The sequence below is a fragment of the Cynocephalus volans genome, chromosome 1 (assembly GCF_027409185.1).
Source record: "Cynocephalus volans isolate mCynVol1 chromosome 1, mCynVol1.pri, whole genome shotgun sequence".
Classification (NCBI taxonomy): Eukaryota; Metazoa; Chordata; class Mammalia; order Dermoptera; family Cynocephalidae; genus Cynocephalus; species Cynocephalus volans.
In genome coordinates, this window is record NC_084460.1 from 300,775,073 (window position 1) to 300,788,627 (window position 13,555).

General features: G+C 47.5%; 1 protein-coding gene across 11 annotated transcripts in view; it reads right to left on the reverse strand.

The window, feature by feature from the left end:
- Window positions 1-13,555, reverse strand: part of HDAC4 (histone deacetylase 4) — a 308,256-nt gene that overhangs the window by 164,220 nt on the left and 130,481 nt on the right. For all 11 annotated transcript variants that reach the window (XM_063099194.1, XM_063099201.1, XM_063099228.1 and 8 more), the window contains one exon: window positions 10,850-10,921. In XM_063099194.1, coding sequence (XP_062955264.1) covers window positions 10,850-10,921 — 72 coding nt within the window. The remainder of the gene's footprint in view (window positions 1-10,849; window positions 10,922-13,555) is intronic.

Genomic DNA, 13,555 nt, shown 5'->3' on the forward strand with positions numbered 1-13,555 from the left:
GAACTATTATTACTTAACAGTAACAGTTGAAATATTTAAAAATACAAGATGGTTCTTGCATTTGGTGCAAGAAAGGGCAGCACAGAGGTGAACTAAAAAAGGCTGTGTTCCCTGGGGCGAGCTGGCCTCATCCAGCAGGACAAGGCCTGTCCTCCTGGGCAGCACTGAGCATTCCACCTGGACTTTCTGGAAACCAATGCCACCTGACTGGACTTCAAATGTCCAGCAGGAATGCAGCATCTTTCAGGGGCTTTGTGTGCCACTGGGGGCAAGGACATTCCGATAAGCAGGTGGAAATGTGGGATGTTTGGAGGGAAGGGGCAGATTTCAGTGTCTAAAAGAATCATCTGGGGAGCTTGTTAAAAAGTCAGCTACTTAACACACGTGAGCCTCCCAGCCTCAGTTTCCTAACTGGTACCTACAATGTAGCGATCTCAGTAGGATGAAATGTCAATGAGCACAGTCTCGATGAATGAAGGGTGCACAGCACTGGGAAAGGAACCTGCTGCTATCACTGTCATCGCCACTGCTGTCATTATCTGCAGCAAGGCCTGTGCTGCTAGTGTGTGCAAGACACACACTAACTCCACTGCCCAATGAGGAGACCCTGGAGACAGGACCACTTCACAAAGCACGATTCGGCAGGAAATGCACTGCTACCTCTAAACAAACATTGTCTGCTTTATAGATGGTGCATGGAGGTCCATTCCCTTGGAAAGTTCCTTTTGATACTATCTTTATGCTTTAACCCCCCCCAGCCCAGGCCCTCACCTTAGTTCAAGCTGACCAGTGCCTACTCAACACCTCTGAAGTAGATGTGTTTTAAACAACCACCAACCCTCATCTCTCCCCCAAGGTCCGCTCCATCCATATTCCTCACCTCAGTGTGACTCCATAGTCTAGATGCTTAAAGCCAAAAATATGGGGCATCCTTGCCTCTTGCTTCCCTCACAGCCTACCTGCAACCTCAGTAAATCCTACCTGTTGTCAAACATTTCCAGAACCTGAACAATTTTCTCTGCTCCCACTGTGTCCACTGGGGCTGAGCCCCCCCACATGGTTTGCTGCAGCCTCTGACAGGCCTCCTTGCTTCTCCCGGTGCCCGTCCCCTGTGGTCACCCCATCGTTCTCTACAGTATAGGTTATGTAGTGTCGCTCTTCTACTCAGAACCTCCGAGAGCCCCCATTTCACTCAACGGCAAAGCATAATCGCTTATGATAGCCTTTAAAGTTCTGGTGACTGTCCAACCACATGGCCCAACACCCCTGTTCTTCCCTCCACCTCTCCTGACCTCTCAGCTGGCCCAAGCACACTTGTTTCTCCCTGGGATGCTCCCTCTGGCAGGTCCCCTTGACCAGCTAATGTCACCTTCTTAAGGAGGCCTGCCCTGACCCCCTCATTTACAAGTGCAGCCCGCTCACTCCTGGGCCTGCCCGCATTGCTTGCTCTACCATTAACTCATTGCGTTTACTGGCCATCCTCTCATCCGCCCAGTGTAACACACGCTCCACAAACAGAGATCTCTGTCTTATGCATAAACACATGTATCCCAGGTGCCAAGGACAGGGACTGGCACCTAAACAGCCAATCAATATGAATGAATGAATGAATGAAATGAGCCTAATATCTTCTTTGACCACTCTGTTTAAAACTACAGAAACCCACCCATTGCCGAATCCCTCCACCCTTGCATATTCATGTTTCTTCAAATACTTCATCTTCTAATATCCCCTAATATTCTATATGATTTATAATCAACAAGTTTGATTTAATGAGCACATTTAGAATCCAGCATGCGATGACTAGAGAATAAAACTCTTCTCGAGCCTATATTGAAGATTCATAAAAATCGACCATAAAGCAAGTCTCAACAAAATTCAAAGGCTCAGTAATTTCAAACCATAATGCAGCATATTACTAATCAATAACAAAAAGATTACTTGGAAAATTCATACTTTAAGAAATTTAAAAAATACTTCTAAATATTTCTTTTTTTCAAAGAAAAAAGAACCATAAAACAAATTTCGAAATAACTCTCTTGAGAAACAGTAATGCTTTACAAAGCATGGATGTAATATTCTTTACAAATTAAATACTACGAATTAGAACTCATAAAACACAGCTCCATTTCACCCAGAGGGAAGTATATAACCTTAAACGCTCACATGAAAAAGGAAGAAAAGCTAAAACTTAGTGAGCTGAATGTCCAACTTAGGAAGTTGGAACGAGGACATCCAAAGAAACCCAAAGAAAGTAGGACAGAGACAAGTACAGGGGTTAATGGAACAGAAAATGAGCAGACTGTAGGGTCCCCACAAAGTCAGCAGTTGGGCCTTTGAAAGGTGGCAATTAACAGACAAAGCAAGGGCAAGGCTGATGGAGCGACCCTGCCCAACACAGCTCCTCATCTCAACCTCCACAATCCCCCCCTCCCTTGCTGACCCCCATCCACGGTTGAATGAGAAACACCTGGAGGGAGGGATGGGGTGTGGGCCCAGCCCAGGGGGAGAGACCTTGGCCAGGGAGGTACAGAAGTGCCCTGGGCACTCAGGAGATATTGTAGGACTGAAAGGAAGTGCCAGCCCCTCCCTCACCTCCTGACTAAATCAGCAGAGCCCCTCTTGTTTCTTCCCTTCTACTCCAGCCACACCCCTATTACCCAAGGGACACAGCCATCTGCCCTCACCTGGTCAGACCCTAGCTCCAAATAGAGGCTTAGGAGCCCACCTGTCGGGAACATGGAGGGCCTGGGTTTGGCTCTACAATGCGTGTGACAGTCCAGAAAGGGAAACCTTCATTAAAGGACAGGCACTGTGGTAAAATTTCAGCTGTGCTCTAACAACATAACAAAGACCACGATTAACAAAAAGTCTTCTTCCTTAACCTGGCTGGATGCACTTTGACAGAGACTCTCAAAGAGAGGTTCACAGACTCTTTGGGTAGATTTTACACTCCAAAGTCTTAAAGTATATAACACAAAGCTGGTAATAAAAGAAACAGATATAAAAAAGCTTTAACCTCAATGATGTCATGACATATCAATGCAGTCCTGGATATTATTTCTGACCATCAATGACATCTCAAATGCACAAACAAAATCCTAAGTTGAAAAAGAAATCCTTCCTTCCACCTAATACTCACTTGGAACTTTCAAATACCCCTTGGAGCTATTCAGCGACAGCTCTTTATTTTGTGTATCAACGCAGACCTTAGGGTTGCCACACATTTTTCCAGTAAAACTGAGAGAGCCAGTTACCGACTTCCCGCATCAGGGCTCTGTGTGGATGTGTGGTCAGTGACGGGAGCACACAGGGCGGCAGTGTCCGCTAGGCCATGACCAGTAACTGTGCATTCTTACTATTCGTGTTCCTTTCTTCAGGCAGACAGCGAGCTCTTTATAACTCTGTGGGTCTATAGCAACAACAACAATATAAAATTTAATGGGGTGGAACAACTTGTGATAAACATAAATAACCCAAACATTCTAATTTCCACCCAGGATAGGGAAAGCCTTTATCTTTCTCCCTCAAGCACTGGGGATATTGACAGAACACAGTTGGCAGACTCGCTGGGCAGGGAGCAGAGCCCTGATCCGGGTGGTGGGAAGGGGAGGCTCAAGCAGCCATGGGCAGCATTTGAAAGCCACGGGGGCATTTCTGGTTAAAAATAACAGAGCGGGCACAATCAGTGATCCTGCCCCCTATGAGACCCCACTAAAACAGTATGTGGATTGTTTAAAAAGACATAAGCAACAGACACAAACAAAACACCAACAGAAGATAAACAGCAGCAACAAAATTCTGCAAGTCAGAAAGAACATGGATGAGTAATGGGTAACTGACTTAGATACAAGAAAACCAACTCCTAAGCCTGGGCAGGCAATGGGAATAGCACGCAGTCTGAGATGCAAAGCCCTCCAGGCGCCCAGGAGCCAGTGCAGCAGGACCCCTGGGGGTGGAGGAGGAGGCAGGCCAAAGCTGGAGGTGGGACATCTGCTCAGGGAGTGCACAGGCCCCCAGACCCCTGCTTCATCCCAAGCAGCTAGCAGAAGCCCGGAGACCCCTCTCTGTAGAGGGAGAAGGGACAGTGTTGAGAACATCAGTGAAGTGGAAGTCGGCAAGCTCCCTGTGATATGCCCTGGTTTTCTTGCCCAGGATGCTGGCAGCTGGTGTCTGGCCCATCAGTGCAATGAGAAGCCCCCTGCAAGACACCACCCAGCTGTGCTGGGAGCCCAGACAGATCTACATCAGGCATCTGGGAGGAAAAGACAGAGTGAAGATGGTGATCAGGAACGGGAGGCAAGAGTGGAGCTGGAAGACAGGAGGACTGCCCCAGGATTCTGGGGAAACCTGCAAAGCAAACTCTGCCCAGTTAGGTCAGCGATGAAGTATCAGCGTGCTATGTGGGACTATAAGCCAGAGGGCAGGCCACAGAGTCATAGGATGACTTCATGACTGTGCTGGAGTCCCCTCCCCTCAATGAGGCACAAGGGTTATAGGCAAGAGCCAGAGGGCAGCCAGCACCACCCCAGATGGCCTTGGTCTGCCATGCTGGGTCCCTCCACTGGCTCCCTCCACCAGGAATCCTCTCAAGAGGCATTTTCAGCATCATTCAAGCTATTTTGTTGTGCTGATTCCCTTCATTTAAGACAGTCACTCCTGGGGAGGACAGAATCACAAAGGCTTCTGGACTGTGGTGGAGGGAAGGTGCTCAGGCTGGAGAAAGTGGTGGAGCCAAGAGGCTGAGCCAGGCTGGCTGAGGAAGCAAGAGGGCAGTAAAAACACCAGACTGATGAGGCATGGCAGGAGCCACCCTTCGTGATGACCTTGTCCCTGACACTTGCCCTCACTGCCTGGTTTCCTGATGCACCTGCCAGGGCCCAGCAGCCACGGGATACCAGAATGGAGAGTCTGGTCTTCTGGAGGCCATGCAGCTGACTGGGCAGGAAGACCCACTGCCCGCCCAGGTCTGCCTGACTCCCAGGCCTCGCAGCAGCCCAGCTGGGCCTGGGCCTGGACCTGGTTCTCCCCTGGGGTCTTCTAATGCTGAGCCCTAAGTGGAGGGCAGGACCAGAGCTCTCACCGAGGGAGCAGGGGCAAGAAGAAACAGGGCTAAGTATGCTCTGTGTTTATGCCAGGAGAAGGCGCCGTGCTTGGCCCCACAGTGTTTCCAGAAACGAGACACGTGGAGCTGTCCTGGGAGTTGACAAACCTAAAGGGTGGGACAGGATGAATCAGAAGGGGGTGTCTCCCTGGGACACGGCATAGAGAAAATCAGGGCTACTCTTATGCTGAGGAGGACAGGGAGGAGGGTGGGAAGGGCTGGACTTAAAAATGACACCTTCTGGGAATCTTTAGAGGTGAGAAATCTTCAACCATTGCAGGGAGACTGGGGTTTGAGGGTTACTCAGCACCACATTTAGTGAACAGGTGGTGTCGAAGCACGACAGCGTGGCTTCTGGTCCCAAACTGTCCTTGGCTATAAAGTAACGGTACCAATTCACCTGGTCCCTAAAAGTGGCTGATGGCATTTCCAAATAGCTCACAAAGGCACACAGCACGCGTGTGGCCTCGTGGACACAGCCATAATCACACTCAGGTTTCATAGCCACTCGGGCTACAGACCCCGTCTCTGGCCTCAGGTTAACGTGAGGGAGGGAAGCGGGAAATCTCTCAACGGTGCTTTGAGCTGCGCAAACCAAACTGTGGGAACGTGCTTCTCATTTATCAAACAGCTAGGTTTTCCTTCCACATCTATATTCTGTACCCATTTTTCCTCCAAAAGCTGAAACAACCAAGCAACAGGAGCAGGCAAGGCGCTCTGCTGCAGGAGCTGCAGGCTCGGCCGCCCGCCCCCGCCCCCCTCCAGCCAGCACCGGCCCCCCGCCCCGCCGCCCGCACCCCTGCCAGCCCGCGTCCGCGACCCCCCCCCCCCCCCCCCCCGAGGCCTGGCGGCAGCAGGAGGTGACCGCAGTCCACAGGCAGCAGCTGTCCCGCTCTGCGCCCTGTCCAGACCCAGAAACTCCAGCCTGGCGCTAGAACCACACACAACGGTATCGAGCAGAAATGGGACGACCAGGCTCATGGACCAGGACCCACTTCCTACAGTGACCAACAGCTTCCCACGCCAGGGATGGGAGACCCTCTGAAGCTTTCCCTGAGGCGCACATTCCTCACGTTGGTACTTGGTGGGATTTCCTTCTCACCAAACACGCCACTACAAGGACAAAACGCCGCTGGGAGCGACACCGCGCCAGGTGCAGCCAACCTCGCACAGGCCCCGTTCCGAATTCACAAGCACCATCAACACATTCAACACCTTCCACAGAGCGCTGGTCAGAGGCTCTTAAGATCTGGGAGTCCACGGCAAAGCCAACATCAGGTTTTTACTATTTTGGAGAAGTTCTCCACAGTTTCTTAAGTTTCTCACCATTATGATTCCAGAATCTTCTTTTAAAAATTGCACTTCTTGGGCCGAGCCCGTGGCGCACTCGGTAGAGTGCTGCGCTGGGAGCGCGGCAACGCTCCCGCCGCGGGTTCGGATCCTATATAGGACTGACCGGTGCACTCACTGGCTGAGTGCCGGTCACGGAAAAACGACAAACAAACAAACAAACAAATAAATAAATAATTGCACTTCGGATGTACAGCTTTAGAAAGGAACCTCCACAACTCTGACAGAAGCACACATTTATAGGGGTGCATGCGCAGAGAGTACCAGCCTCCATCCACCCTGTGTCTGAGGGAACCGTAGAAGGTGCCTCTCCCAGCCTGGAAATCGGCCTCAGTTTCCCCTTTTGACAGACAGAAGTGCACAGCATTTTCTGAGGCTGTCTCTTTCCCCAGTAGTACAACGCTGAGAGCAGACATGTCCTGCCACATAATTCAAATGCACAGTGACCCTGGGAAAGGATCCCACCTTCCTTGTGTGTAAGACGGGCCGGGCAGCAGTAGCAGGGCACTTGGTGGCTATGCTGAGGAAGAGCGTGATGGACATAAAGTCCTCTCAGCACACCACCTGTGAGCAGCAAGTGCTTCACACGTGTTCTTACTTAGACTCTGTTTTCCTCCAGTTCTCTCTGGGACAACTCAGGTATTCTCCAGGAACCCTTTCACTCCATGAAGGTTCACGAGCACCTACACTGTCCAGTTCTGAGCAAGCTCACTCTCCAGTTCTGGAAACCAACACCCAAAACACTTAGTATAATGTCATTTTTCCATAATAAATACACATTGCTTTTATAATAAGGGAAAAGTGTCTAGTACTTAAAAAAAATTACAGTGATTCAGAAATGAATGACTCAGCTTTTTAAGTTCCCTATAATCTAACCACATGGCACCGTTGGCTGTGTGATCCCATTTGACATCTCGCTGGTCTGTAACTAAACTCATTCTCCTAGATGACCATTTCACACCTTCTCCCCTGTCCTCAAACGCCGACAATCTCCTCTTCCATCTAACTCTGAGCTGATGATGGTGCTTCCTAACTCCATGGGAAAACACAAGCCACAAGAACACAACACCTGGCCACAAGCTCCCTCTACCACCCCACCCAGCTGTCATGTCCATGCCCAGGCTCTGGCTGTATAAAGTCCCCATCCAAGAGTGGCCCTTCCAGTCACCAACGAGGGTAACTACTGCCTCTGGGAAGGGAAAAAGGGTACAACCTCATCCATAACTGTAACATTCCATTTATTCAAAAAAGTAAAGAAAAATAATGCTAATATAGGATAATATTAATATATTTCTTTTATCTTACTGGTGTCAAATGGTTATGTTTTCTATCTATTACGAAAGAGCTATTTTACAATTAAAAGTTTTAAAATAAGGGAACAAAAAAATAATGAAGGAGAGTCTTATTTAAATATAAAGTGTTTAGAGAGAAGCTGACTAGATCAGAATTAATCCAAAACAAATAGCATTTTGGCTTTTTCCTCCTCTGATGTAAACTTCTCCAACAAAAGCTATATGCTTGCCTGAATTACCTAAAGTTGCAATTCAAGATGGTACACAAATAAATCATATGAATAATGCTTTTCTATTTGATGTCAGAACTTGTTAGAACTAAGAGTATTTAAAAAGAACCATAATCAGAAAAAATTGTGTTGAACATGCCACCATTCACAAGGAACGGTCAAGAACTTAGACAAAACAGTAGGGAGGGTTGTCTGGTACTGTGCCTACTCAAAGGAAATCTTCTGAGTTCAGAGGGAACAAGGCCATGGGGAATGCTGGAGTAATTCTTGATGACTTTACATGTATGTATACTAATTATATATAAAATTTATATTATATTCATTCCTGAACGCTGTAATATTAATTATATATAGTATATAATTATAATAGATCTATAACTAATATATATATACACACACATCAGTTTATTTTCATACCTTCAAGTGTCAAAAGAACAATTATGATTAAATTAAATTGTTAGGAAATGTACAACAGCAAATTGGAATTGACATAAATATACACCTAAAAATGTTTCCACCCCCATATCATAAAAATGTGGTTTTAAAGTCATTTTCATATCAATTTTCAAATTACTACACAACCTGAGATTAATATTTCTTTATCGTATTTGATAATGAGTTGAAATCACCAAAATGTGGTTTGAAAGAAGGCCTTTCATTTTAGTGGCTGCCAGCAGATGCCAGCGTGCGGGCCTCTGGACAGGTGTTGACAAGGACTGCCACACATGCGAGCACCTCTTCTCTGCCCACTGCTTATGGGCACTGCTTCCATATTGGTTTAAATCATACTACAAGCACTCCAACCACCAAGGATGCAAAAATGTGCCATAAATGCTAGGAAACACAGCACTATCCTTTGATTTTGACCACTGAGAACCTGGTCACAAGGGAAGTAAATGACTGGCATCCATTTCATGGGGTGCCCTTCTCGATATGCCACCTTTCAATTCAGGTGGCACAAGTTTCTTCAGAGTGTCAACAGGACATTAAGAGATGACTTTTATTGAGAAACTGCTAAGAAGATGATACCTATTTGATCTTTCTGAACACTCTGTAGAGAGGAATTATTATCCCAATCTAAAAAATGAGAAAATGAAACTGAATTATTTGACAACTTGCCTAGGACCCTGCAGTCTATGGTAGCAAGCATAGAGCCAGGGACCAGGTTCGCTCTGTCCATTAGTGAAGTCCATGGTCAGTCCTCAAACTAAGCTGGGGTCCATTTTAGGTCTCAACAGGCACGGTACACTTCCCAAGACAGAAAATTAACTTGAAGCCCACCTTTTCTGGTTCACTTGGAAATTAGGCATATTTATAATCTTTTCACTGTCCATCAAGATCTCTGAAAAATCTTCTTACCTCCATTGCACACCTGGGCGAGCACCAGGAAACTGTCTCAAAATGCCCAAGCTATACAAGGATTCAGTGTTTAAACAAAAATACACTGGCAGAGTGAACTCAAGAGAAAGTGAAAATTAAAGCTGTTTATTTTACATAAGCCAAAATTTAAAAATTGAGCATCTTCATATAGTATCAAAAACTCCTGACCCCTCCCCTGGGCTCAAGTGTCCTGGGGTAAAAAGTAGAAATGGTAGGTGAAGAAGAGGTGTGGAAATCAGAAGACAGAAAGAAGCATCCCTGCAGGAGGTCTGAGCGCGCAGCCCAGGGACAGGAGCGCCTTCTAGGAGCACTGAAAAGACACAACTGGAGCTTTGTGTCTGGGGAAACGTCAAATACGGACCTTGGCTGACCTCAGAGAATCTCTAGGCCAAGAAAAAAATCTCTTCTTTGAACATTCAGCCTTGCTTCAAGCTTGCTTTGACTTCTTTTCAAGGGAGACTGGGGACGGTGACACAACCGGCAGGTCTAGCAGGGCCCACGAGGCGCAAGCGCAGGCCATGGCAAGGGCTGTCTACCCAGGAGGGTGTGTGGAGCACAGACCAGAGCCCCAGGCCTGCAGGACACCATGATGGCAGGGGTCCCACAGAGCTGCCCTTCAGAGCATATCTGGAACAGGGACAAAAGTTCACTTAGCCTCCAGACCTTCAGGAGGTTTTATTCTCAATAAGGCCAAGTGGCCTGGGAATAACAGTACCCATGCTCAGGGTTTAAACCCAGGAAAATTCTACATGGAGAAGTGTTTTACAGAAAAAGAAGAGAGAGAGAAAAAAAAGGGGGGGGGGTTCCACAGCCTATAGACTTGGAAAGCACCTTTTCAAGTACAATATTATCTATATATCATTATGAAATATTATCTATGCAATGAAAACTTAGAATCACAGTTGATGCTTTTTTGTTAAAGAACAGAAAGGTACTTGGAAGACAGACTACCCCATTATCTCATTTTACCAACAAAAACCAGAGACCCAAGGACAGGGCTTGCTCTGTCTGTGGTCCCATGGCTGGAATCTGGCTACACCACAGCTAGGACTCCTGGCCCCAGCCTGGCCCCAGCTCAAGCTCAGAACTCTTCCCCACGTTTTCTCACATGGATCAGGGCCTGTGGTCATACATAAAACAAGTGAGGGGCACCTTTGGGAATAACATGCCCTTAAAAGCCCGAGAGAGAAATGATCAGCATTTCTCTGTCACTTAAATACTAGTGGTCTTCAAAAAATTCACGGAAAGATTTGCATTATCTCCATTTTATTTTTCCATGAACTTTTTGGAGTACCATCTAGCATAAATCCAATGTCCACTGCATTTCCAAAAACAGTGGTCTCTATTACCTGGGGAAACAGCACCCAAATTCAACAAGCCTAATAACCCACACACCCCCCTTCTCTCTGAATCCCCCAATAAAGCACAGCCTCAAAACACCCCCTTCGGCTCAGCCCAGTGCCAGCAAGACAGGGCAGAGTTTGCTGACTTACCCGTGCTGGGCATGTGGTTCACCCGGGCAGGATTCAGCAGCTCCACTGGCTGGTCACGGCCAGAAAGTCCATCTGGAGAACAGAGAAGGCACTGGCTTCAGAAACTGCATGCATTTCAACAGAAAAACTTAATACTGACAGTCTGCAAGGAGCAACTTCTAGGCAAATGATGGAGATGTGTGTGTCCTTCTTACTTTTAAAGGAGGACAGTTTTACTGCCATCAAGGATTATTTTTATTTGCCAGAGAAAATGGAAGCTCCTCTGTAGAATAATCACAACAGTCCCCAATGGAGATAGGCCAACACCAAGGCCCCCAAGCCTTGGGGCATCAGGCTTGGTTATTTCAGTTTACTTCTGTTTAGCAACAACATTCTACCTGCTTGTGTTTATCGGGAGCTGGCTCTTCTGCAGAGACGACAAGCATTAAGATAATAAAAACAGAAGAGCTACTCATCTTCTTCCCAGATACTGACAAATGTTCTGGACAGTAACAGAAATACAGCCCCTGGGAGTTCAATCCAAAGCAGCTGTGGAGGGTGCCTGCGGGGCAAGAAAGGAACTAGAACATGGATGCTTAGACCCGCAGACACGCCGGGTGCTTAGGATTCACCGAAGCACTTTTCAATCCACTTTTAGGCTGTATGGAGGAACTGTTTCTATCTATTCAGACTCACTGATTGGAACCCACCCACCATCTAAACCTGGCACAGGCTGGATTTAGACTGCCTGAGATTTTCTATATTTTTCCAAATAGAAAGGAAAGAAAACTCTGGCAACATTTCCAGGAATCGCACTTTTCTTTTAAAATTAGCTTCTGACAAGTGGTGCAAATGCCCCGCAATGGCGTGCTCATCATTACAGGCTTGCACTGGAGGCCGTTTCACCACTAATTTTAGGGGACAGCACCCATTTCACGGGGCAGGGGCCAGCAAGCTCCAGTAAATAACTTCAAAGCATGACGAAAACAGATGTGACACCGGGTCAACCTACTCTGCAATAGAACCTCACTTTTTACCCAAAATGGATAGTACTGAGTGTAGCCAACCCCTGTGTGTCCTTGGAGATGTTCGCAATCCAAGGACAAAACAATGGCCCTGAAGAGATCCAAAAGTGTCCTCTTGAGATCTGAAGCCCGTTCTAAGGAAGGGACCGAACCGTGTGTGGGCATCATGGGCCCTGGGAGCCTCAGTGGCACAAGAGCCAGTGTGGGGCTGTTCAGGTGCAGCCCAGTCAAAGGCTGGTATTCACCGTCCTCTCCCACCAACTGAAACCCCCTCCCTGGTTCTACAAACTTTAAGCTTTCAAAGTAGTGAGATACTTCTTCATTGGGCATATTTGGGGGTAAGACAGTCCAGGTTCCCTGGGGCAGGCCATAGACAACTGATTGGCTACTGCAAATGTCGGTATCCTGCTCACAGTGCCAATTGTCGAGCTAGGGCTGGGTTTGAAGCTCCCAGACCCCTCAAGCCCATTCCAGACTGGGTCAGAAACCCTTCACATGCCAGGCTGGGTCCCCAGACAGACCCCTTACGCACAGGTCTATGAGCTAGGTAACCGGCAAACAGATCCTTGGAAGCCGCAGGTTGAAAACATGGCCGCTCCTAGAGTGGCAGACATCTGAGGCAGACATCTGAGGCAGACACCTGCCTGCCTAAGTCACTAAAACTCTCTCTGAAGAACACAATAGCAACAAAACTAAAAAGATATATTGGCGCGCATGCACACTAACTACACACACACACAGACACATACAATTTGCTTACAAAGGATGTGCTGAACCACACCCAACCAGACCCAAGGCAAGGGTCCTGACCAAACCATTCTATTTTCCCAACAACAACCTTAGAAGCAACCGCCAGGCCCAAACAATCCTCCAGACTGGTCACACATTCAGGGGGCTTTCTCCCAGAGCACCACCACCCAAATGGGATATGGCCCTAATGCTGAATTGTAAACACAATGCCCTGTCTCAGGAAAATCTTCACCGCTACTCAGAAAGAGGCCTTCAGACAGTGGCGGAAAATAGTTTTTAAGACTCTTTTCCCTGAAAATAAGTAAACGCTTATTGTAGAAAAAAAATTAAAAATTAAAAAAAGTATAAACATATTTCTAAAAACTTGAATCCTACTGTAAGTACTTCCAGAAACACCAAAGGCACTTTTGAAAATCCTGGTCTGGCTGCAGTTTTCCAGTGGGAAGGGGTCAGGAGCGAGGTGCTGGGGAGACCCTCCTGCTGAGAGCTCTGCTACCTGTTCTGAGGAATCTGGAGCTCCTCCTGCTTCCACTGGCACTGCCTGTCAGCTGCAACTGCCTCACAGTCTCCTCAAGGCCCGCCCTTAAACGTCCATCTGAGCAAAAGCTCTAGAACCAGGAAGCAAGAAGCCAGGGAAACGTGTCTCCCAGGGCAGTCCACAGCAGTAGTGGGGCCAGCACCCCAGCTCATACAGCCCTTGTCCTGACTTTGGGACTGAGCTGTTAGTGTCTGCCCTGAGCCCTGAAGGTCAAGTCACCCCACAGCCACATGCATAATATACTACGTTCACTACAATAGAGCAGAAAAACACATTAAATCAATTCATAGACGTATTCAAGAGCATTGTCCATGTGTTTACATCAATGTATGGCTTGGTTGAGTCTTGGCTCATCCACAAAATTTCTGGGCATCAGGTTGGGGTATGGCCCACTCAGCCTTCAGAAGGGTATTG